At 39.9% G+C, this 24464-nt stretch overlaps 1 protein-coding gene across 1 annotated transcript; it reads right to left on the reverse strand.

The window, feature by feature from the left end:
- Positions 1-4957: 4957 nt before the first annotated feature.
- On the reverse strand, positions 4958-18690 carry SDE2 (SDE2 telomere maintenance homolog). The gene is made up of 7 exons (XM_007167200.3): positions 18532-18690; positions 12209-12326; positions 11095-11206; positions 10277-10446; positions 9380-9494; positions 7179-7683; positions 4958-5293 (listed from the first exon to the last, which is right to left on the reverse strand). The coding sequence occupies exons 1-7, from the start codon at positions 18649-18651 to the stop codon at positions 5072-5074; spliced, it is 1362 nt and encodes a 453-aa protein (XP_007167262.1). The 5' UTR covers positions 18652-18690; the 3' UTR covers positions 4958-5071.
- Between the last annotated feature and the right edge of the window lie 5774 nt (positions 18691-24464).

Consider the following 24464-nt stretch of genomic DNA (forward strand, 5'->3'; position numbering starts at 1 on the left):
CGAGCTGGCAACTGAAGGGCATCACCATGTCACTTGGGAAAGGGGCACTGACCCAGCCAACTTCATGCTGCCACAACAGAAATTTCTTTGGACATGGCTGCCCAAATCTCGCACACGTCAAAGAACCTCTAATCTGACAAAGTAAACCTCCACTAAATCTAAACTCTCCCCTTCCCCCTGTGAGTGTGCTTTTTAAGATTTGCACAGGTACTCACATAATTTGAAGAAAACGGATTTCAACTACCTGAACTAGAAAAATAATCCTAAGCAACAGAAGAACATACTGTGGCAAACACGAATAAATACCCTTCAGATCCCCCGGTGGAGAGCATCATTGACTGATGGTCCCATTGGCTGCCCCCTGGATCCACCAAGTTCACCCCAGCCTACACTTCCCGGGGACTCTTTCTAGCCAATGAGCATGGTGGGGTACTAAGGCAGGCCCATTCAGCGAGATGCTGGATTCCAACAGATGACTTTGGCTTGAGGACTCTCCATCCGCCTGGCCAAATCTTTCTTGGAACTGTATAGTCCGAGATTCTTCCTATCTCCTTTCTTCCCTCTCCTTCCATGGGTGTCAAACCTACTTCTGAAGCCCCTCCCTACCTTCTCTGGCACCAGCCCCCAGCCCCAGCCCTCAATGAATCTCTTGTATATCTAATCCCATCCTAGCAGACCTAAATGCATGCACATGCAGACATAGTAAAAAATCAAAAAATTGTAAAGAAATCAATTTGAGGGATTAGAGGAAAGGTGCCCTTATGAAAGAGAAACAGTAAACATAGAAGACCCTAAAGCATATGCATACCGAGTTTCAAGAGAACATACCTAAAAACAGAAGCATGAAGAGGGACTAATCTGAGAATGAGAAAGATTCTCTAAGGGAAAAACCTAATTGTTGACAAATACAGGAGGAGTGGTAAACAGCAGATTGGATGTGGCAAAATATCAGGTTCCATGGAAACAGAGCAGAGAATAAAGGTAAGAATCAAATAATAGGAAAATAATGGTCTAAAATTAAAAGGCTAGTCTTCAGACCTCAAAAAGGTTACCCAACACCAAGAAATATTAAGGAAGAGACCACACCTAGAAATAACATGGTGACATTTTAAAATTTAAAGGATAAAGAAAAAGATATAGAGGTATCTATCTAAGGAGAAAAATTCACATTGTACACAATACAAAAGAAAGTCAAAATCAGACAGAAAGCTTCTCTTCTGCAATACTCTATCCCAGAAAACAAAAGCAAATTAAAGGAGAAGATTGTAAACTAAGGATTTGACATCCAGTCACGGTATCACATATGCAAAGTTAACAGAAAAACATTGCCAGGTATGTGAGGGTTCAGAAAGTGCACCACCCATATACTCTTTATTTAAAGAAAAAAAAAGAAAGAAAGAAATTAATACCAGCAGAAGACAAAAAAATAGTAATAATTAAAGAACTGGCCAGACTACATAGTATAATACTGGAACATTAATTTGGGCCCAAATAAAAACTGAGACATTACAAAGGGAAGGGAAGGGAGTGGAGTGAAGATACAGTAGAAAAAAAAAAAGCAACTAATGGAAACCAGGAAAACAGAGCGGCGTCTCCGTAAGGTTGTTTCTATCATCATGAAACAAGGTAATGTCCAAAATATTCCTGGAAGAAGATAATAAAGAAAAAAATGCACTTCTTTTTGATTCCTTAGGTAACTATTTACTGTCCAGTTTTGCCCAAGGCATTTCACTGAACAGCTGTTTTCTGTGTAATAACCACACTTCTATATAAACAGAGAGCCCCTGGTAATACCATGAAGGGAATTATGGCAGTGGCTTTCTCCTTTACAGGAACACCGTTTGAAAAATCAGACAAAATCAATAGCTAAGCACATCTAATAAATGCTGTGCAGAGTTTAGCCCATTACTTTTATGCCTTATGTAATCTTCACAACCCTACCACTATTCCTTTTACAGCTGAACAGACTGATTCCCAGAGAGGTTAAATAATTTTTCCAAAGCCACATGGCTTGTGAAGTGTATGAGCTAGGGCTGGAAATATCTCCAAATCCAAGTTCTCCATCACTACACTAAAATGCTTCATTTTCTCCAGAATAAAAGCACATACACACAAAATTGTGCATATAATTTTACTTGTAGTTTTATAGACAACCCTACTGAGTTGTTAGGAACCATTAATACATGTGTATGAACAATTTCACCACATAAAATCATCCCTTCATAACTCAAAATATATGGACTCTTGCAATTCAGTTTATAAAGATATAGATACACACACATCTGTAATGCAGTACTAGAGGTTCTGCTCCTAATACGGCTGAGCAGTTTCTTTTGGACCAACCCTCCTGTTGTTAATAGGTATAAACTCTGGACAAAATACAAAAAACAACTAACTGAATACACTGGAGAATGACCAGAAGCAGGCAGAGTTCACACTTCAAAGAAAGGAATAGCACTGCGGAAGTCTTCCACTTTTACAGTTTTTAGTCCCTACTGTATACCTTGCCAGGCAGCTAGAACTCTGATGGAAATATTGCAGAGTATTGTTGATAAGAATTCAGGGAAATCACTGCTGCAGGAAAGTGAGGGAGGAGGTCCTGGAAGGCAGAGCCAGAGTAGGTAAGCCAAAATTTCTGTCTACATTAACTCTGCCCCCTGAACCACACAGGCACAGGGCAGACTCTAAGCAGCAACTGAGATATGAGGTGCTGCCCACCTAGAAAAGGAGTTTAGGGTTTGAGTCCAGCCAAGTTAAATGCCTAATAGGAAACAAACAAAGAGCAATACTCTTGAAGGCATATAACAGAATCCAGAATCTCTGTAACATCATTCACCATATCTAAGATACAACCTAAAACTATTTGACATGTGAACAATCAGGAAAATGAGATCCATTTTCAAGAGAAATCAACAAAGACTGAGCCTGAGATGATCCAAGTGTCAGAACAAGCAGACAAGTATTCTAAGGCTGCTTTTTCAAGTTTACGTGGAACATTCATCTAGACAGACCATACACTGTGTCATAATACAAGTCTCAATAAAATTAAAAGGACTGAAATCATAAACAGGCTATTTTCTGACCACAGTGGAATTAAAAGTAGAAACCAGTAACAATAAAATATTTAGGAGAAAAAACAAACATTTGTTCTATGTTACGCCATCCATAAAAATTAACTCAAATGGATTAAAGACTTGAACTTAAGACCTGAAACCATAAAACTCCTAGAAGAAAACATAGCGGTAAGCTCCTTGACATAGGTCTTGGCAATGATTTTTTTTCAATCTGACACCAAAAGTAAACGCAACAAAAGCAAAAATAAACAAATGGAAATACATCAAACTAAAAAGCTTCTGCACAGCAAAGGAAACCATCAACAAAATGAAAAGGCAGTCTACTGAATGGGAGAAAATATTTGCTAATCATGTATCTGATAAGGGGCTAATATCCAAAATATATAAAGAACTCATATAACTCAACAGCAAAAAAACAAACAATCTAATAATAAAAATGGGCAGAAGATCTGAATACTTTTTTCCAAAGAAGACATACAGATGGCAAACAGGTACATGAAAAGATGCTCTACATCATTAATGATCAGGGAAATACAAATCAAAACCAGAGTGAGATATCACCTCATACCTATTAGAATGGCTGTTATCAAAAAGACTAGAAGTAACAAGTGTTGGCAGGGATGTGGAGAAAAGGGAACCCTCCCTCATGCACTGTTGGTGGGAATGTGAATTGGTGCAGCTACAATGGAAAACAGTATGGAGGTTCCTCAAAAAATTAAAACTAGAACTACTATACAGTATATCAATCCCACTTCTAGGTATTTATCTGAGGAAAACGAAAACATTAACTTGAAAAGCTATACGCACCCCCATGTTCACTGCAGCATTATTTATAATAGCCAAGATATGAAAACAACCTAAGTGTCCATCGATGGATGACAGATGAATGAAGATGTGGTAAATATATACAGTGGAATATTATTCAGCTGTAACAAAGAAGTAAATCTTGCCATTTGCAATAACATGAATGGAACTTGAGGGCACTATGCTCAGTGAAAATAAGTCAGATAAAGACAAATACTGTATGACCTCTCTTAAACATGGAATTAAAAAAAAATTTTTTTTAATTAAAAAATCCCCTCAAGCTGATAGATAAAGAGAACTGATTGGTGGTTGTCAGAGGCGGGGGGTACAGGGTGGGAGAAATGGGTGAACTTTTTTTCTTAGTTTAAATAAATTGAAAGTTTAACATTTGCTAATTAGACAACATATTTCTAGAGAATCCATGGGTCAAAGAATTCACAAGGAAGCTAGAAAACACTTGGAACTGAATGAAAATGAAAATACAACATGTTAAAATTTTTGAGATGCAGCTAAAACAGTGCTTAAAGAAAAACTTACAGCTTTAAATATTTATACTAGAAAAAAAGTCTCAAATCAATGACCTAGGACTTGCCTTAAGAAGATAAAGAAAAAAGAGCAAAGTAAACCCAACCTAAGTAGAAGAAAGGAAATGATAAAGAGCAGAAATCAATGAAATTAGAAACAATTAAAAATCAACAAAGCCAAAAGTTGGCTTTTTGAAAACAGATCAACAAAACAATAAACTCCTAGCTAGACTGATCAAGAAGGAGAAAACAGAAATTACCAGTATCAGAATGAAAAAGAAGTTACCACTACAGCTCCTACAAGATGTTAAAAGGATAGAAAGGACTATTATGAATAACTTTATGTCCACAAATCTGACAACTGGGGTCAAATGGATAAATTCTTTGAAATTATAATTTACCTGAACGACACAAGATGAAACCCAAACTCTGAATAGCCCTATATTTATTAAAGAAATAAGTTATAAGAAACCTTCCCACAAAAAAAACTTCAGGCCCAGAGGGTTTCACAAATTAATTCTATAAATCTAATAATGAAAAAGAGGACAGTTAGAATTTGGTTATTAAAAAGTCACCTTTAATAGCAACAAGAATAATGTCCAAGAGTCAACATTATACAGGTTGTAAGTGCTAGCCTATAAAGAAGCAGGAAATCAGCTCCGATGAAATTCACTTCTTCTTCCCTTTCGAAGGCTTGGCAAATAAAGCTGGATCTATCCGCTCCTTTGCCAGTCCTCTGACAGAGAAGAGCCTCGCCGCCCGCTCCTGGAGAGTGCCCCCGCACTTCAGTCCCCGGGCCGTGAGTTCACACTTGAGCTTCTCCAAACCCAGCAACTCCACTTCTGCAACAGAGCTGAATGCCAGTAAATCTACAGTTTCCTGACCAATATTCTGAGAAGAAAAAGAAAGAAAAATCTTAAATACGTCCATTCCTCTGAACAAAACTTTCTTCAATTGTCATCGACCTTCTGTTTTTCAAGAAATTTTCATTTACTATGCCATATCTTACTACTGAATTTTAATAATCATGTTATTCTCTACACATTGTCAATACATATAATTAATAAATATTAATTTTTTATCTATATACTTAGAAACAAGTATTCAGAAGAGTAACAAGTTACAGAATTCTTGAACAGATTAATATTACTTTTCTTTTTTGATTTTTCCAGTAAAAATTCAAACAGCAAAATGTACCTCACCTACCCCCATACTATGACCAGAGAAAAGCACCCTATAAAGCCTCATTTTAATGAGATTCCTATGCCTGTGAATCTACTAACCCCATAATCCTAAGCTTTCCATTTTAATCAAATAACTGTGATTATCAAAGTTCTCACTTATATAACTTGACAAATTTAAATGCTGTTCAAAAGACTTGCAACTGTTCTATTCACCAAGTACCTTTATAGACTTTAAGACAAAATTAAATACTTTTTTTTTTAATTAAATATTTCTAATGACAGGTGCTCTGCAAAGAATGAAAACATTCACCACCTAGGGGTTTTTTTTAAAAAACATATTCAAAGGTCAGTAATTTTCTCTCACAGTAAGTTGTTTTTTAAAAATATTGAAGAACTCTAGGGACAAACTATCTTTCTAGGTGATCTTTTTTTTTTTAAAAAGTCCATTTTGTTAAGATATCTGGAGTGAATCTTGGCTTCTTTATATATGGCCAAATCCTAAATCACCACTTATGTGTCTTTGGAGAATCACACATGGTTGTACATGATTATTATGAATACAACAGCTACAACAACATCAAGAACAAAATTTCCACAGTTAAAAGTTCAAAGACTGAAAGTCAAATCAGGTTTTATTCTATTTTCCTTTCTTCATTTTTCCAAGACTTTGGTTAGGATAAACTCCTAGCATATATGAGTAAAATAAAAGCTACATGCTTATAACTCCAGAGGTGGTGTAAGGGTCAATTTAAAGCCCTTAGCATAAAAAATGTCACTATCTTCCCTAGAAAGGGCAATATGTGCATTTTTGCTTGTTTAACTGGCACAAGTAGGGAAGGTGCTGGTTAAATAAATAATGATAAGCTTTGTGTTTACCAAAGAAGCCAAGTAGTTCAGGTTTCATCTATCCTAAAAAGCAAATCATTAGACTGAAGAGTAAACATTAAAGATTTTTGCTGGAAGTTAAGTCCACTAAAGGCGGCAAATAACTATTTAAGGAAAAAGCATGCACAATGAAAATAAATTTTTAAAATGTTGAGTGTGGGGCTTAAGATTTAATGATAAATTAAAAAGGAGCTGCTCCTCTTCTACAGGAAAGATCTTCACATCCAACTGACAACTGTGTTCAAACAGTAACTCACATGAGAAAGAAAAACTAAGTAACTAGAAATTTAGTGATAGGAAAATAAGTAAATTTTATCAAAGCTAAAAATGCCATCTATCATAATATGCCTTATTAGTGCATGCATTATTAAGAAAGAATAACAATACCAATTAAACTATAACGTGATATATATCCAAATTCAGAGGTATTAAAACGTGAAAACGTGCATCTTAGAATTGATGAAACACGGAACCAAGGACACCACCTAGTGGCAAAATAGTACCAATTCCAGAGCTTTAAAAAAAAATAAAAACTAAGGATTTTTTGGGGGTACATGGCAAGTTTCACCATCATCTGTACTTCTGATTATTAAACAAGCCTTTCCACTAAGCAGCTGATGGGAAAAAGCACATCTTTTCATTTTAATGACTTACTACAGAAATTAAACTGATTTGGCTTTAGACATCAACCCTCCAAATTTACTTACTGTGTTTCCTGACTGGCTTTCCTCCAGCTTGGCAACAGGTATGTTTTCCCTATCTTCTCCAGGTGCTCCCTTGGCAGCTCTTTCCCCATCAGTCATTTCTTTGGTCTCCTGCTCCTTATTCAGTCCAACTCCAGCTGCTTCCTTTTCTAAGGGTTCTTTACTCTCTGCCTCATTTTTCTCCTGGGTTTTCTCTGTTTCTATAGCCATCTTCCTTTCCATGTACTCTTGGGTAGATGCCTCTCCCAGCTCAGCATACAAGTCTTCTGAAACATCATTCCCAGAGTCCGTCACAGGGGTCTGTAGTTTTTCTCGTGATCTAGAGTCTGCACTCAATACTCTTGCCTGCTGAGAGCTACTAGGAAATTCGGCTGCCATCTCAACACCATCACTGCCATTTTGGGGAACGTAAAAGCTCACTCCTGAAGTACTAGGTGCTTCTGCACTGTCATTATCGGAGCTCTCAGAGCCAGACCCTTCTGCAGTCTCTAGTCCTTCCATGCCCAACCTATTAGAAGCAACAAAAAGGTTTAACACCACTTACAGCTTCTACTTAAAAAAAAAAAAAAAAAAGAGTTGCAGTTTGTCCAGGAAACAGACTCTGAATAAAGGTATCGGCTAGCTTGAGATGGAGAGTAGGTGAGTTTCAGAACAAGATATTCCAGAGGTATAAAAGGAAAAAAAACTTCAGTGAGACTGGAAGCAACATGCCAAAGATCCAACAGGATCTCTTTTTAAAAGCTGTGACTCTCTTAAAACAAACTGGTTTTGCTTAAAACTTTTTCCCCCAATACTGTATGAATTTTAACTGTTGGGAATTAGATAAAATAATAAACAGTTAAAAGAAAATCCTGGGAATTCCCTGGCGGTCCAGTGGTTAGGGCTCCGAGTTTCCACTGCAGGGGGCACAGGTTCGATCCTTGATCAAGGAGCTAAGATCCCACATGCCACATGGCACGGCCAAAAAAAAAAGAAAGAAAATCCTGTTTTATTCATACTTGCCCAAAACTGGAAACTACCCAAACCTCTAACAACTAGAGAATGGATGATAAACAAATTGTGGTACAGCCATACCAGGCAACAATACTTGGCAATAGAAAGGAACGAACTACTGATACATATAATACCATCTGTGGATCTCGAAAGCATTATTGTAAGTGAAAGCAGCAGACATGATGACATTCTGGAAAAGACAAAACCACATGAACAAACATCACACCAGTGATCAGGGGTTGCCAGGAATGGAGGTGGAGGAAGAAAATTAACTGCAAAGGGACACGTGGGAACTTCTTAGGGTGATGAAAATATTCCATAGCTTGATTTTGGTGATGGTTACATGACTGTATATTATAAAATTTTCAAAACTTGTAGAACTGTTCAAAAAGGGTGAATTTTACCATATATAAATTATACCACAATAAACCTGGCTTAAAAAAGAGAAACCCACAGGAAATACTACTATCTTTTCTCTCAGGAACATTTAATTCACATTTCAGAAAGAACACAAAAAATTCTATGCTGGACTCACAAGAGTTACATGGTGTTTAGTTAATAATTATTTTTCTATCCCCAAAGGGGAGGCCAACAAGGAAACCAAGATCCATTTGCACTTATCATATTCTAGAACTCGGCCCAAGGGAACTGAGCTGGTAACCAGAGGACCAACTGGGAAGGGTGGGAGAACTGTAAGAAGAATGGGTAAGAAAAAGTACTGCTGTGCTTTTCACCTGCAAGTGCAAAAGTGGTGAAGAGAGGTCTGGCAAAGTGACCAAAGACCTCAGTGACGACTACGAAAAACCACAGAGAAAAGAGAACAACCTGGAAAGTAAAGCCACGGCTTCCACCTGGAATTTTTGAAAGTTAACTCTTTCAACACCTAACAGTAATTCAAGTATAAATATGTGATTTTCTACTGTAAGGAAAAAAATTATCCTTTAGATTCTATGAATGGCACTTATGGCAGAAACCATTGCTAATGTATACAATGTGAGAATCACTGAAACCTGAACTGAAGCACTCTGGAAAATTTCTGAGCTTCCATCAGACTTTACTTAATAGTAGTATGTTTATTCCAGGTAGATAAGAAAAAAATAGAGTAGGTAAGTTTCAGAACAAGATATTCCAGAGGGATAAACAGAAGGAAAAAAAATTTTTTTTTCTTCAGTCCTCAAAGATCTATTTGAAATGAAAATGAACATACTTACCAAAAGCACTTCTTTTTCTCTGCACTGGCTGCTCTGTCTGTTTTTGATTTGTTAGGCCGTTTCCGACTCTCACGGATTTCTGCCGATACCGTCTTGCTGGAGGCAGCCTGCATACCTAACCAGACATTTTAACAACTCAGTTTCTACTATCAGGACTAAGTTCAATTAAAGAATTTATAAATAATCTGGATTGCAAAACAGCTGCAATCTAAAGCTCTAGATTTAAATTTCTTAACATACCAAAATTTAATCCAGTTAAAATGAGACTAATCTCAAATTTACACAGATTTAAGATATGCATTCTGGCTCTTGAACCACATTTTTAAAGCACCATGTCCAATTTGGAATTTTGAGGCTGACAGATTCATACCTATCTCTCCTCAAACCTAACGATTCATCTCCTTGTGCTTGTTATTTGCATACAACTGTCTTTCCCCTGTTATGCCATAACCCTTTTGATAGAAAAGACTCCTTATTCAATTGAATGCACAATGGCCCTAGCATAATGCTTTGGATGCTAAAAACATAAAAGTTAATGAAAATCATTCTCATTAAAAACCGTTTTTTAAAAAAGGGACCTAAAACTGGAAGCAAAATGTTGGGGTCTAGGCACCTCCTGAAGACTTAGCTTATTCCCATGAAGCACAAAAAGTATTCTTACCTGGGGCCCATGAGCCCACAGAGTTCAGGGGTCAAGTATGTCAAATGTTGTGTGAGTGTATGGGTTTTTTCCCTGGGTTGTAAGATATACTGTATTCATTACTGAGGGGAGGAATTCCACAGCTTCATCAGTTTCTCAGAAGTCTGTAACCCAAAAAGGCTTAAGAACTGCCCTCTGTGTGGAACAGCTGGCTTCAGGGACGCCTGCTGATGGCACTATGGAATCCTCATTCTCACCTCGGAGGACGGAATCCTCCAGACGCTCGGCCATCTCATGGCACTGCTGCTGGTAGTCGGGGCTGGTGAAGCAGTGCCTGGGTTCTGCAAGCTTCCGCTGCAATCGTTCCAGGCGCTTTTGCTCCTTTTCAGCTTCTCGCTCGGCTTGTTGTTTTACCCATTCAGCCATTCTGGGGACGGGAGAGAAGAGATGTAACTGAATGGCTATATGATGCACATGTGTTTTTATATACAAAACACCCCACCCAGACAAATTAATGCACTCTTGTTCATACTGTGATATTCCCTCAGAAAGGTGTGCCACGCTTACTACTAGCATACTGTTATGGACTTGACTAAAAGCCAAAGATAACTATTGAATTACAGAAAAAGTTAAATCTGATAACAACAAATTAGAGCATAAGTATTTCAAGTTTACATTTCTGATATGCATGGCATGTGTGCAATCACTAATGATAGAAAAGTATGTTTCTTTTTTTTTTTTTTTTTTAATTTATTTATTTATTCATTCAGTGTTGGGTCTTCGTTTCTGTGCAAGGGCTTTCTCCAGTTGCGGCAAGCGGGGGCCACTCTTCATCGCGGTGTGCGGACCTCTCACTATCGCGGCCTCTCTTGTTGCGGAGCACAGCCTCCAGACGCACAGGCTCAGTAGCTGTGGCTCTCGGGCCCAGTTGCTCCGCGGCATGTGGGATCTTCCCAGACCAGGGCTTGAACCGTGTCCCCTGCATCGGCAGGCAGACTCTCAACCACTGCGCCACCAGGGAAGCCCGAAAAGTATGTTTCTTAAAAAAAAAAATAAAAACAGGTGGGCATCTTACGCTTTTTCATGATTGACATCTCGCAGTCTCCTTCCACTGAGATCCCGGCAAGCTTCTCGATTGGTTGTCTTCTCAATCTGAGCACCAAGTGCTCGGAGCATAGAGCCAAAACCTGAGCAAATATGTTTGGAGAAAGCAGGTTAAAAGTGTTCAAGGATGGACAAAAGCCAAATTTGTGAAAATAGTATTATATCACAAGACTACAGGTGATCTCTACTTTCTTTTCAGTTTTAAAGGAAATGTACATCAAGATTCTAACCCAGGTAGCAAAGGTAAGAGTACTGATAAATCTGATTCAATCTCATGCTTTTTACATTTCCTCTTATACTTCTGCAATATTGTATCAATACCTGCACCACTGGGCTATTTTAAAGGGCTTTACCCAGTGCCAGAAATCCCAAGATTCCACGATTAAGAATTTTAAAAATTATATGGTGAGATTTTGCAAGGAGGCAATTTTAATCTGTCACTGGCTGATACAACAAGCTTCATTCTTATTGACACAATTTCAAACAGCAGGATGATTATAATCTGAAATGTTAGCTCTTTGAAAACCAAACCGAATCACCACAGATTTTGAGAAAGCCTAAGGATTATATGTTAGTGCATCAGGAGAAATACCAAGAACTGTTCATATTCAGTTTTTGCTCTTTTAGTTTCTTTTTTCTCTTCTAAGATGAGTTACTACAACCAGGACCTTAATCTACCTCAATCTGTAAACCGTTGTATTTCATAAAGTGACTTTAGACCTCCCTTGGAACTATAATAACTAGGCAAAAATCTTGAGAAAAGCACAAGGAGATTTGATTGTTTTGACACTCATCTGCAAACTGGACAGAATAACAATCACCTCTCTTCATCTAATCCTCCCTAGAGTTTGAGAGCCTAGGGTGCCTAAGAGCAAAACAGCTGGAGAAGGTGGGAATTTTATCATACGGTATCTACCTCAAAAAGAATAAGAGAGAAAATATGCAAAATTAGATAAGCAAACAAAGGATTTCACAAGGCAAATCGAGTATGGTACATTACAGACACCAAGGAGTTTGTTAATTTAATACATATGGCTACAGAACGCAGATGTGTCACAACTAAGCCATCAACATTCATGTCCTACCTCCTTTTCCACCACGAAGTCTGGGTTCCAAACTATAAACAGCTCCATGCTGCACTGTGTCACTGGTATTAACGAGTGATCCATTGCATTTCACAAAGTAGCATTCCACTGGAACATCCTAGAGACAAGTTTGGGGTTCTTTCAATACTGTTTATGAGACAATACAAGTTTCTTGCAGGAAGAGACCTAGCTTATCTTTTTATTACTCCAGTTACAAGGAGATAGTATGTGTTCAATTAATATTTGTTGAATTGCAAAAATGGAAACTACTAAAAGAAAAAACTCATTTTATATGATGTATTCTAGGTACGATTTCTTCCTAATACTTAATCATGATATACAGAAGAACTTTCTGCCTTTTGGGTGAAAATTAAAACTGCTCTCGGGACTTCCCTGGTGGTCCAGTGGCTAAGACTCCACACTCCCAGTGCAGGGGGCCCGAGTTCGATCCCTGGTCAGGGAACTAGATCCCACACGCCACAACTAAGAGTTCGCATGCCACAACTAAAGATACTGCATGATGCAACTTAAAAAAAAGATCCCGAATGCTGCAAGAGCCCGCACGCGGCAATGAAGATCCCACGTGCTGCAACTAAGACAGGCACAGTCAAATAAAAAAATAAATGTTAAAAAAAAAAAAACAAAAACAGAAACAAAAAACCTACTCTTTCTCCTTCTCTAATAGGAAATAGGGGTCAAGGTAGAAGACTATTCAGGGCTCAGATCTAGTAACTCTGAAGGTCCCATTTCCTCTGACTTTTTAAAACAGGTAGTATCAAGTTGAACACTGAGTGGCCCCAAGTTTAAAAGTGACATCTTGAAAAGTGTAGATAGGGATAAGAAGAGGGGAGAGGAGGAGACAAAAGTATGATTTTTAATATACTACCTACAGAAGCTTTAACAGCTTTAGGACCAGCTGGCAGCTGGTGCCTCATCTCTTCTGCCAGCATGCCCCTGAGTTCCAGCCAATCACTGCAGAAGCCCAAGTACACTCCCCCAAACCCACTCTATGTATTTCAAAAAAATTCTCAGATCAAATGATGAAAAGAAAATATAAAAACTGGGGCTTCCCTGGTGGTGCAGTGGTTGGGAATCTGCCTGCCAATGCAGGGGACACGGGTTCGAGCCCTGGTCCGGGAAGATCCCACATGCTGCGGAGCAACTAAGCCCATGAGCCACAGCTACTGAGCCTGCGCGTCTGGAGCCTGTGCTCCGCAGCAAGAGAGGCCGTGACAGTGAGAGGCCCGCGCACCGCGATGAAGAGTGGTCCCCGCTCGCCGCAACTAGAGAAAGCCCTCGCACAGAAACGAAGACCCAACACAGCCAAAAATAAATAAATAAATTTATAAAAAAAAAAAAAAAAGAAAATATAAAAACTGTAAGTCTTTCTAAACAAGTTTCTAATGCCATAAAATGAGACAAGAGAGTAGTATTCTCCAAAGTTATATGGAACTTAGGAGGTTGACAATTAAATCTGCAACATGAAGAAAAGAGAGATCTAAATAGGAATAGAAAGGAAAAATGCATTGCCGGCATCTTCCTGAAGTGGAAACTATGAACATTCATTCTGAACCACATCATACAGCTATTTCAATGGGACCCATTCATTCATTCAGCAAATATTAAGTACCTACTATTTGCCAGGTACTTTTCAAGTGTTGGAATACTACCATGAATACTACAGTGAATACAGATCCTGCCTCATGAAGCTTACATTCTAGTGGGGGAAGACAAATAATGAACAAATTATATATTATGTCAAGTAGTGATATGCAGGGTAAAGGGGATAAGATATGCGGATGGGTGTGGTGGTAATCTATTTAATATACATAGTCAAGGAGAGCCTCTCTGATCAAGTGACATTTGAGCGGAGAATTAAAGAAAGTGAGAGAATGAGCCATGTGGCTGTCTGGGGGAACAGCATTCCAGATAGAGACAAGAGAAAACGCAACAGGAATGAACTTAGAGCATTCAAGGAACAACAACACAGCCAATGAGGCCAGAATGAAGTACACAAAAGGGGAGTGATAAGGCCTTCAAAACCATTGTAAGGACTCTGGATGTTACTCTGAATAAAACTATTGTAGAGTTTTGAACAAAGTGAGATCTGAGTCATGCTCTTAAAGTATCACTCTAGCTGTTAAATTGAAAGTAAGATTATAGAAGCAGAGAGATCATTGAGAAGCTACTGTGATAATCCAGGTGAGAAACGAAGGCTATTTGTACCAGGGCAGTAGTGGCAGAGATGATGAGAAATGTGAGATTCTGAGGATACTCTGAAGGTAAAGGCACCAGGATTTGCTAATGCTCTGGGTGAAGGGAGTGAGATCAATAGAGGAATTAGAGATGATTCCAAAAATCTGGTTTGATAAATGGGAAAATGGAGTTGTCATTCATTAAGAGGGAAAAGGAAGTTTGAGGGAGAAAATCAGTCTCATCTCAGATATTTTACTTTGAGATGTTTACTGCACAGCCAGATGGAGATGCCGAGCAGACTGGTGGCTATACAAGGCTGGCGTTTGGGGAAGAAGTCTGCACTGGGGATTTACATTTGAAAGTTGTCAGCATACTGATGGTAGTTAAACCCATGAGTATGGATGAAATCACTGGGATGAGGGAGGGGCCCCTTCAAGATTAGAGTTCAGGGTGATGAGGAGGAAGCTGCAAAAGAGACTGGAAAGGAGAGGCCAGTGAGGTGGAAGAGAACTGAGAGTGATATCTGGACAAGTGAGAAAAGTGTACTCCGGCGGGGAATGGTCAACTGTGCAAACTGGCACTGACAGACAAAGCAAGATGAAAACTGCAAACTGATCACTGGATATGGCAACATAGAAGATATTGACCAGTAAGACAAAGAGCTGTTCTATTGGAGTGATGGGAACAAAAAAGCCTAACTAGAGTGGGTTCTAAAGGAGAAAAGTTTTATGTTCAAGAATATTTTTTTTAAAGAAAATCAGAGAAAATAAGGTGATAGCTAGAAGGGATGTGGGCTCACGTTTGCGCACTGGTAGGAATGATGCTGTAAAAAGGGAAAACACTGGAAAATACAGGGGAGAAAGAACTAATGCCAAAATAAGTCTTTCAGTAGGTGAGGGGGAGGGGTTACTGTACAAAGTAGAAGATAATTGCAAATTATTTGTAAAATAATGACCGTTCATCCACAGTAACAGACAAGAAGGCTGAATATACAGCGGGTACCTACCAGAGGCACTGGTGTGACGATGCAGAAATTCTCTCCTTACCGCTTGAGTACAAAGTATGGTCCTTGGGATGGAAGAAGTCTTGGAGATTTAAAGAGAGAAGATGTGAAAAAGTAATCTAGGAGAGTGAAAGAGTGATGAACTGAGCAGTGCCTCTCAACCCTTTTCACACCATGGTATACACAAATAATATTTGGATGACACTCTAGGGAAAATGAGCAAAGCTACTAAAGATGTGTTGAGATCCTGGGTTCTGTACAGCTGCCCAAGGACTACTTAGATCAATATTCTCAGCAGTCCTACAACCCAGTGGAAGCATGCTCTGGATTAGAGAAATACAGTAGAATTGCCAAGCACCACTAAGGTTGATGTTTGTGAATTTGTAGTGAGACTGGTTTGCGTGATTAGTTCCCCTACCACAGTCACTGCCCAGATGCCAGGGAGAATAGGTGGAGAGTTGGATTTAAATTGACTGGAGTTTTCCCAGGCAAACATGATATCAGGAGAGAGGAGCAAGGGAGCTCAGGCTATATGCAATGATGTGATTAACATGAAGGACTATTCTTACCTATAAAATACTGTCCACTTTAAAGAGTTGTAAAAATTAAATGAGACATGTAATATACCTACTATATGTTTAATGTTTATAAATTAAAAGCTATTTTAGTTTCTTTTAATATCTTATATATCCAATGGGTACGGTATTTCTAAAATCCTAAATAACTTTAAAAGACTTTAACATGAAGGCTGAAAGATTATACATCATGTATCATACTTCATTTCCAAACAGAACTGCTTATTTATCGAGACAACTGATTAACAAAATTGCATTTTCTACTTGTTAAAGATTCTTGTCAGTTAATAATCACTAGTAGAACAAAATAACAAAGAAAATTTAGAATCAATTTTACTGTTTTTAACCATTATAAAGCATTTCAAGCACAAAGTATTATGTGTGTCTTAGGCCAATCAGCCGAAGGCCATCAGAGACAACATATAGTTCAACAACTCAAATTTCTTGACTCACTACAACAAGAGAGGGACTGCACACCAGAGGAATTATGAGGTGTCTCACCAACAAATAAAAAGATATAGTTATAGGATTTGGGGCGGATGGAATTTAGGTAAAATTTAAATGAAACAATGTTTTGAGAGGCTCACAATAAAGCAGGGCTGTGTGTATAAGGGTCAACATCAGGTCTAGACTGTGAAGGAGATCCAGGCTCCTGTTTCCTTGGAAAATACAAAGTTAAGATAAATGTGGAATGTTGTGTCCAGAAACCCCTAATCTGAAGCTCTGCACCTGGGAAATCAAGAGTGCTTCTCTACATCAAAGTGACTTAGAGGGCTTCCCTGGTGGCGCAGTGGTTGAGAATCCGCCTGCCAATGCAGGAGACACGGGTTCGAGCCCTGGTCCGGGAAGATCCCACATGCCGCAGAGCAACTGGGCCCGTGAGCCACAACCGCTGAGCCTGCGCGTCTGGAGCCTGTGCTCCGCAACAAGAGAGGCCGCGATAGCGAGAGGCCCGCACACCGCGATGAAGAGTGGCCCCCGCTTGCCGCAACTGGAGAAAGCCCTCGCACAGAAACGAAGACCCAGCACAGCCAAAAATAAATATAAATAAATAAATAAATTTATTAAAAAAAAAAAAAAAGTGACTTAGATTCTCAAGGCAAGAGTGGGATGCTTCTTAATGATATAACTTCCAACAGCAGTTTATTCTTATAGTCTATGATTTTTGAGGTAAGGTTTCACAAAAACTAAAAAAGAAGCAGACTTTCAAGGAAGTCATTATGACATTTCATCACTGTACCATGTCCTTGGGAGAAACACTGTTTCCTATTAACTTTGCAGCTAGCTTTATCTGTGTGTTATCCCAGCCTGATGAAGAGCCAGGCTGATTTTTACTTTCTCAGGGAGAGCTAACACTAACTTTATCATGTGTCAGAATAGTTCTGTTTTAAAAGGCATAAGCATGAACCTGAGCTATTTTTATTCGTTCCAGTATCTCATCAAATGCCCTTTTATAAGTTTTGTGTTTTTGTTCATATTTGTTATGGCCATGTGTCTTAAGTATATGAATGAATCCATTCGTTTGTATTTCTTGCTTATTTTAAATTATTTTTTCCAAGACTCCTCATAATTAAGATCTTATTTTTTTCTGGTCTCACTTTGGATCAACTGTCAGTAAGTTTGAAAACTGGTCATCAGATAAAAGTTATTTTCAGAGATATTAAAATCCAACTATTTTGGAAAATATTTCCCCATTCAGATGGTAAAAACATTTCTGACAGTTTTTAAACTGGACTGAAGTCTAGGAAGAAAAATGGGGAAACTGAAAAACCACATTATTTGCAAACAGACATTGCTTCTTCATGGAACCAATCCAAGTAAAGATTTGGTTTAGAGGAGATCAAATGTCAAAATTAAAATTAGATTCAGCGAGACCAGCATATTCTTTAAATAACTGAATAGGTTTAATATCTTATAGTTGGTAAAAGCTTGCTTACTTGATAATTAAGTAAATCACACATGTAACTTTAGAAGTCAATGATAGGTTTTCAAAAATATGCCTGGGCAAATCAGAGCATCATGATTAGTGAAAACATCTACATGACAGGCCCTAAGAATCATGCCCTCGACATGACCTATGTGAGTGCTTGGCCCCGACCAGTGACCAGACAAATCCATTTCCTTCCCAACCATCCTTTGGCCTGGGTTTGGATATGACATACTTCTCTAGGTTGGAGCTAAGAGAGCTGTTATCAGTGGACAAAAAAATGCACGTCATATAAGCACAGAGTGAACGTAAGGAAAGGAGCCTTAAAAATCATCTGGTCCAACTGCCTCATTTACGGATGAATACCAAAGTGTATTCTGTTAGTCCAGACGGAGGGTCGGACTAAACGCCCGTGAGCGGAGGGGTTTTTCTCCCTTCTGTGAGACAAAACCACCACAAAACAAAAGCAAAGGCAGGCCTCAGCATCAGTTTGAAGCACCTTAAAACCCTAACCCTCAGCCTCAAAAACTGAGAACCCCAAAGAATAGACGTGCCCCCGACAGACCCTCACCGCAGGCCCCTGTCCTGCTTTCCCATTCCTTCCAGGAACCACAAACCTCACCTGATCTTGGCAGTGTAGGTGGATAAAATCGCGTACGGAGCGCGGGGCGGAGGCACACCACACCGCCTTGCATCCGAAGCTGGGGCTCCGAAGCCACACCAGGGCCGCAGCCTCCGCCATTTCACCCAGTCGCCGAATCTCAAGACTCCCAGAAGCGCTAAGCGCCACAACCAGCTCGGCGTATCTTGATGACGTTGAGCTCGCCCTCCAGCGCCCCGCCCCTCACATCTTCCGTTCGTCCCGTTCCTCCCCTGGGGATAGTCACGTGACTTGGGACGCCCGAGCCTGCGGCCTGGGGGAGGGGAACAGGAAGAGCCTGGCAGAAGCCGATAAGACCGCGGAGCACCCGGGCGAGGCGTTGCTAGGAGAAGTTGCTGGGGCGGGGCTCAAGGGACTCTCTATAAAAGGCTAGCGAGGGGTTAGGTTTCGAGCGTTCTGGCTGTAAGCGATAAGTCGGTAACTAAGCACCTCCCTGTGCCGCAGGCTTTGGCCCTTTTCCTCAAGTCTGTGTAGTTATTTTTGGGTCGCAGGGAATCGTGGCCTGAGAAGGCGCTGCTCCCTGGGGGCGTGAGGAGGGAAGCTTCAGTCCCGGAAGCGGTTTTGGGGGGCTGCTTCCTCGGCTCTGGGGAGCTCCCCCAACCCTAGGGGCAAGGGAAACGGAGGTCGGGAGGTTTCTAAACAACAGCCCTGGGCGGTTTTTTCCTCCCGGTTTACCAAGCATTCTCTTCCTTTGCGGAAACTGCCAACCTCTCGGTTTCTGCCAGCCACGCTCAGTTTATTCGTACTTCCGCCTGTTTGCGCTCTGCGTTAGCTTCACTTCAGCTCTGTTTTCAAAATATTTCACAGCAAGTGGGCCCTTGTGAAAGGCAGTGGCAGGAGTGACGCTTATAGAAATGCTGCTTCGAAAAACCCTGCCATAACTTTCATTCCGCACCATGGAAACACACTCGCACACATTTGCATAGCCTAACTTTAAGGCTCTGGGAATCCGAAGGAGCCCCTTCATATTTAATATGCTGAGATTATGGTATTCCTAAAATCCTGAAAAATATAAAGGCGACGAGTGTGAAGATAGGAGGGTTCTTAGGAGATATCTTTGCCTGTTAAACACAAATATATCCGCCCACAGAATCGAATTCTCTGCCGCTCAGGTACTTGGCAAATGAAACTCTGCTGAAGGGAAAGCAACAAAAAATTCGGAAATCATCTTAACTGTGGCGGTATGAGCAACAATAAAATTTCAAGGCCTCTGAAGTTACAGACTCTGTTGCCTTTATTTCACTTACACAGGAGGAATAATGAGAAAGTGCCTCCATGGGGGTGCCAGGAAATAAAGAAAAATTACACAAAATAACAAAGATGCGGTGCTAGAGACCAGTGTTTTGCAAAGAGGGTGACATGGTGACCCTGGAGTCAGTAAATGTCTCACTAAGTATGTATCTTTCTAATAGGGGAAGTCCACATTGTTTATTACTAACTAACATATCTAGTCCTTCCAAAACCTGAAGTCTGAATGAAATTGTTCACTCTTTATCCCTTTGTTGCATTTAAATTCCTATTGTTAAAAAAAAATCCCAAGTATTGAAAAGGCATTTGTCATATAATATATGAAATAACTATTATTAACTTTTCAAAGACAAAAATCTCCTGAGCAGTATATAATCTGTTGTTAAATCTTCACAATAAGCACTTAGCACTATGACACACACAAAGTAGACATTAAATCAATATTAGCTGGATATTTGATGAATTACTAAGGTAGTAAGTCTAACTATTCCCAGTATACATCTGAAGAGACATAGCTTGCAGTAATAGAACGCTTTCTCTCCTAAGGATGCAGATTCAACTTGGGTTATCATTACTGAATACATTTAAATAATGAGGAAATTGATGTACCTAAAGTTAGGGCTGTGGCCAAGAAAACAATGCACATCAGTGGAAAAAAATCTAGAAACACAGCTGACTGGCTGGATGGCTGAGAGTGTGTGGTGGTGTCCAGTAGACGGTGTTGTGTGGCCAGGCTGGTCAGTGGTTATGATAAAATAGAGACAACCACTAACACGTTTCCCACCTCACGGTGTTAGGTAGGGAAGGGACAGGAAGACACATGTAGGGTTGTGACACTAAGTGGTGAGTGGGTGGGGGCCTAGTTCCTCTACTATCAAAAGAGTGTAGCTGTGCTCTTAGAACTGTATTTGGTGTTCTTTCCAATAAACCACACTGGCCTTGTTTCTGCCCATCTTCTCCAAAAGATTGACTCTAGCTATACATTTGCTTTTTGAAGACTGGTTCAACCACCATGAGAAGGAAGGACACTGTGAGAGCATCCTGAGGCAATGGGGAATATTGTTCACTGCCAGGAAATGACAGCACCAGACAACGTTTGTGTGGCAGCCTATGACAGGGGCTCAACTGAGCCAGAATGTCCTGCTGGTCTGTAAGAACAGGAAGCAGAGCCGTACAACTCTGGCAGTTTTCATAAATGACAGCAAGGCTCCTGAACTAGTGAATTCACAGACTATATCCATGTGTGACATGCAAGTCACCCTTCCGTGTTTTCAGCCATGTTCATGCTCAGAGAAGACGAAAGGAGGTTGTTAATGCCATCTTTATGACAAAAGACAATGGGACAAGATGACTCCTCCAGTGCCACAAACGCAAAACTGCTCTAGACTCCCCAATTGGTAAGTGTCGCCTTGTAGATGGCTCCCAACCCAGGAACAATGAGGTCAGCTCCTAGGATGGAAAAACAGCTTCTGGGTAAGAGCTGTGTAGTCCACACTGGGTGGTGGTTGGTGTGGGAGGTGGAGCCTGAAGCAAGCACCCAAGATGTTTGGCTGCCAATGAAGGCACAGCTCCACCCTCCTTCCTTTACTGGATGGAAGAAAACAGGACCCGTCAAGGGTGAGATGGAGTTGAGAGGTAGAAGAGGTGGGTTTTTTTTGTTTTTTTGTTTTTTTTTTTAAATTTATTTAATTTAGTTGTGGCGCACGGGCTTAGCTGTTCCGCGGCATGTGGGATCTTCCCGGACCAGGGCTCAAACCTGTGTCCCCTGCATTGGCAGGCGGATTCTTAACCACTGTGCCACCAGGGAAGCCTGAAGAGGTGTTTTTTTAGCTCTGATTCTGGAGAGGGTAGAAGAGGAGAGTAGGGTAGAAGCGCAGAGCAGAGATAAAAAGCTGGACCCACAGTCAGTGCTGAATGTAGAAGCCCACCTCTTTGTAGTATCAGCAAGAAGAAAGCATCTTCACTTAGGGTGGACTTACATCAATATATTCTATCACTCCTGATTGCCCTAGATATTACCTTGTTTGCATCATCATGCCAACAGTAGTTTCCAAAGGCTTATTTGGTATCATTCTTACATCACCATCAAATAATGTCATTACATTACAAATTTCTGCCGTGCTGTTCAGTGTACTAGAACTATAAAACAAAACTGGCAAAGCACCTATCTTCCAGAAATTTACTATCTCAGCACTGGAATTTTTTCAACACTGAAATTTAATTTCTCTCTAGTCAATAGAAATCCACAATCCTTTATGAATTCTGCGTAGCCAAGCCTTTCAAAAGGGGATTTTCCTGCTGGAGAAGTGATAAGTCTTTGGGAGTATTTTTTCCTTTAATTAGTTGACATTAGAGTATGTCCACTACATTAGTCAGGGTTCTCCAGAGAAACAGAGTCAATAGGAGATATATATATATGTGTGTGTGTGTGTGTGTGTGTGTGTGTGTGTGTGTGTGTATAGAGAGAGAGAGAGAGAGAGAGACACTTATTATAAAGAATTGGCTCACACCTCATGCAATTATGAAGGCTGACAAGTCACAAGATCTGCAGGGCGAGTGGGCAAGTTGGAGACCCAGGAGAGCTGATGGTATAGTTCTAGTCTGAAGGTCAGCAGGCTCAAGACTCAGAAAAAGCCAATGTTTCAGTTCGAGTTTGAAGGCAGGAAAAAGCTGATGTTCCAATTTGAAAGCAGTCAGGTAGAAGGAATTCTCCCTTACTGGGAGGAGGGTTGGGCTTTTTGCTCTATTCAGGCCTTCAGCTGATTGGACGGGGCCCACCCACATTAGGGAGGGCAATCTGCTTTGCTCAGTCTACTGGTTCAAATGTTAATCTCATCCAGAGACACCCAGAATAACGAACGTTAGACCAAATATTTGGGCACCTCGTGACCCAGTCAAGCTGACATATAAAATTAACCATCTGGGAGGGAGACGCAAGAGGGAGGAGATATGGGGATATATGTTTCTGTATAGCTGATTCACTTTGTTATACAGCAGAAACTAACACACCATTGTAAAGCAATTATACTCCAATAAAGAAGTTAAAAAAATAAGGTTTCCCTGGTGGCACAGTGGTTAAGAATCCGCCTGCCAATGCACAGGACACGGGTTTGAGCCCTGGTCCGGGAGGATCCCACATTCCAAGGAGCAACTAAGCCCGTGCACCACAACTACTGAGCCTGCGTGCCACAACTACTGAAGCCCGTGTGCTTAAGAGCCCATGCTCTGCAACAAGAGAAGCCACTGCAATGAGAAGCCCGCACACCACGATGAAGAGTAGCCCCTGCTCACTGCAACCAGAGAAAAGCCCGCACGCAGCAACAAAGACCCAACACAGCAAAAAATAAAATAAATAAAAATTTAAAAGAAAAGATGTTAAAAAAATAAATTAAAAATAAAAATAAAATAAAATAAAATTAACCATCATGTCCACTAACTGGAGTTATCTTTAGTAAAGAAATAACCTTCACTATTTAATTTTACTTTGCACCTGAAGAGGAAATGTTATGTGGTGAATAGAGAGACTGAGAAAAAATCAGATGTTTCTTACTCCCCAGAGGTTTCACTGGGTGAACTCAGGAAACTCATCTGACTGCTCTGTGTATCTGCTTCTGAATGGCTGAAGAACTACACTACAACTGTTGTTAGAATTTATCTTTGTACCACAGGGTGTGGTCAAAGTTCATGTGGTGAAATCCTTTGAGATTTTTTGAATGAAGGGTGTTGTACCTTATTAATTAAAATGTCAGGGGTCACTGGGCAACTGAATTACGATTCTAGGTTAAATAAATTAACTAAATTTATTTTAATAACTCAGCTGTCTGCCTAACTCACCTACCTAAGAACACATTTTTTTAAAAGTAAAAAATAAAATAAGCCCAAAAGTCTCTACACAGCTAACGTCTGTGAATTTATCTCATAAAACCCTAGACTCCTTTTTTTATCCATTAATTAATTTATTCACTCATTTAACAGATATTTACTGAGAATCTACTAGATGCCAGGCACTAATCTAGGCACTGAGAACAAGAAGAGGGTAAGATAGACAATTCTTCATCCCAGAGAACTTAGATTCTAGTGGGACCATAGAGGCAGAGAATAATACATTTAATTACATGAAAATGGAAATGCTTCTAAAGGACAAAAGATGTCACCAGCAAAATGACAATGCTAGGAGAAGATACTTGCAATGCACATAACCAAAAAGGATTAGTATCTGGAATATATAGAAACCCTTCCTAATCAAAAAGAAAAAGACAGACAACCCAATAGAAGAATGAGCAAATGATATAGAAAAAGAAAGCCAAATAGTCAATAAACATGAAGAGATTTTCAGCATAATTTATAACAACAGAACCCTAGACTCTTTTTGTTTTAAAAAGGATTCTAAGGGAATTCCCTGGCGGTCCAGTGGTTAGGACTCAGCACTTTCACTGCCGTGGGCCTGGGTTCAATCCCTGGTCGGGGAATTAAGATCCAGCGAGCCACGTGGCGTGACCAAAAATTAAAAAAATAAAAATAAAAAGGATTCTAAGAAGGGTGGTGGTCTGCTACGGAAAATTAGTAAATTAATATGAAGTAAATTCTATGAAATGGGGAGGCAAGAATGAAGAGCGAAATGGGGGCTGCAAGAGTCTGGTGTGGGA

This window comes from Balaenoptera acutorostrata, chromosome 1 (genome assembly GCF_949987535.1).
Source record: "Balaenoptera acutorostrata chromosome 1, mBalAcu1.1, whole genome shotgun sequence".
NCBI classification, from domain to species: domain Eukaryota; kingdom Metazoa; phylum Chordata; class Mammalia; order Artiodactyla; family Balaenopteridae; genus Balaenoptera; species Balaenoptera acutorostrata.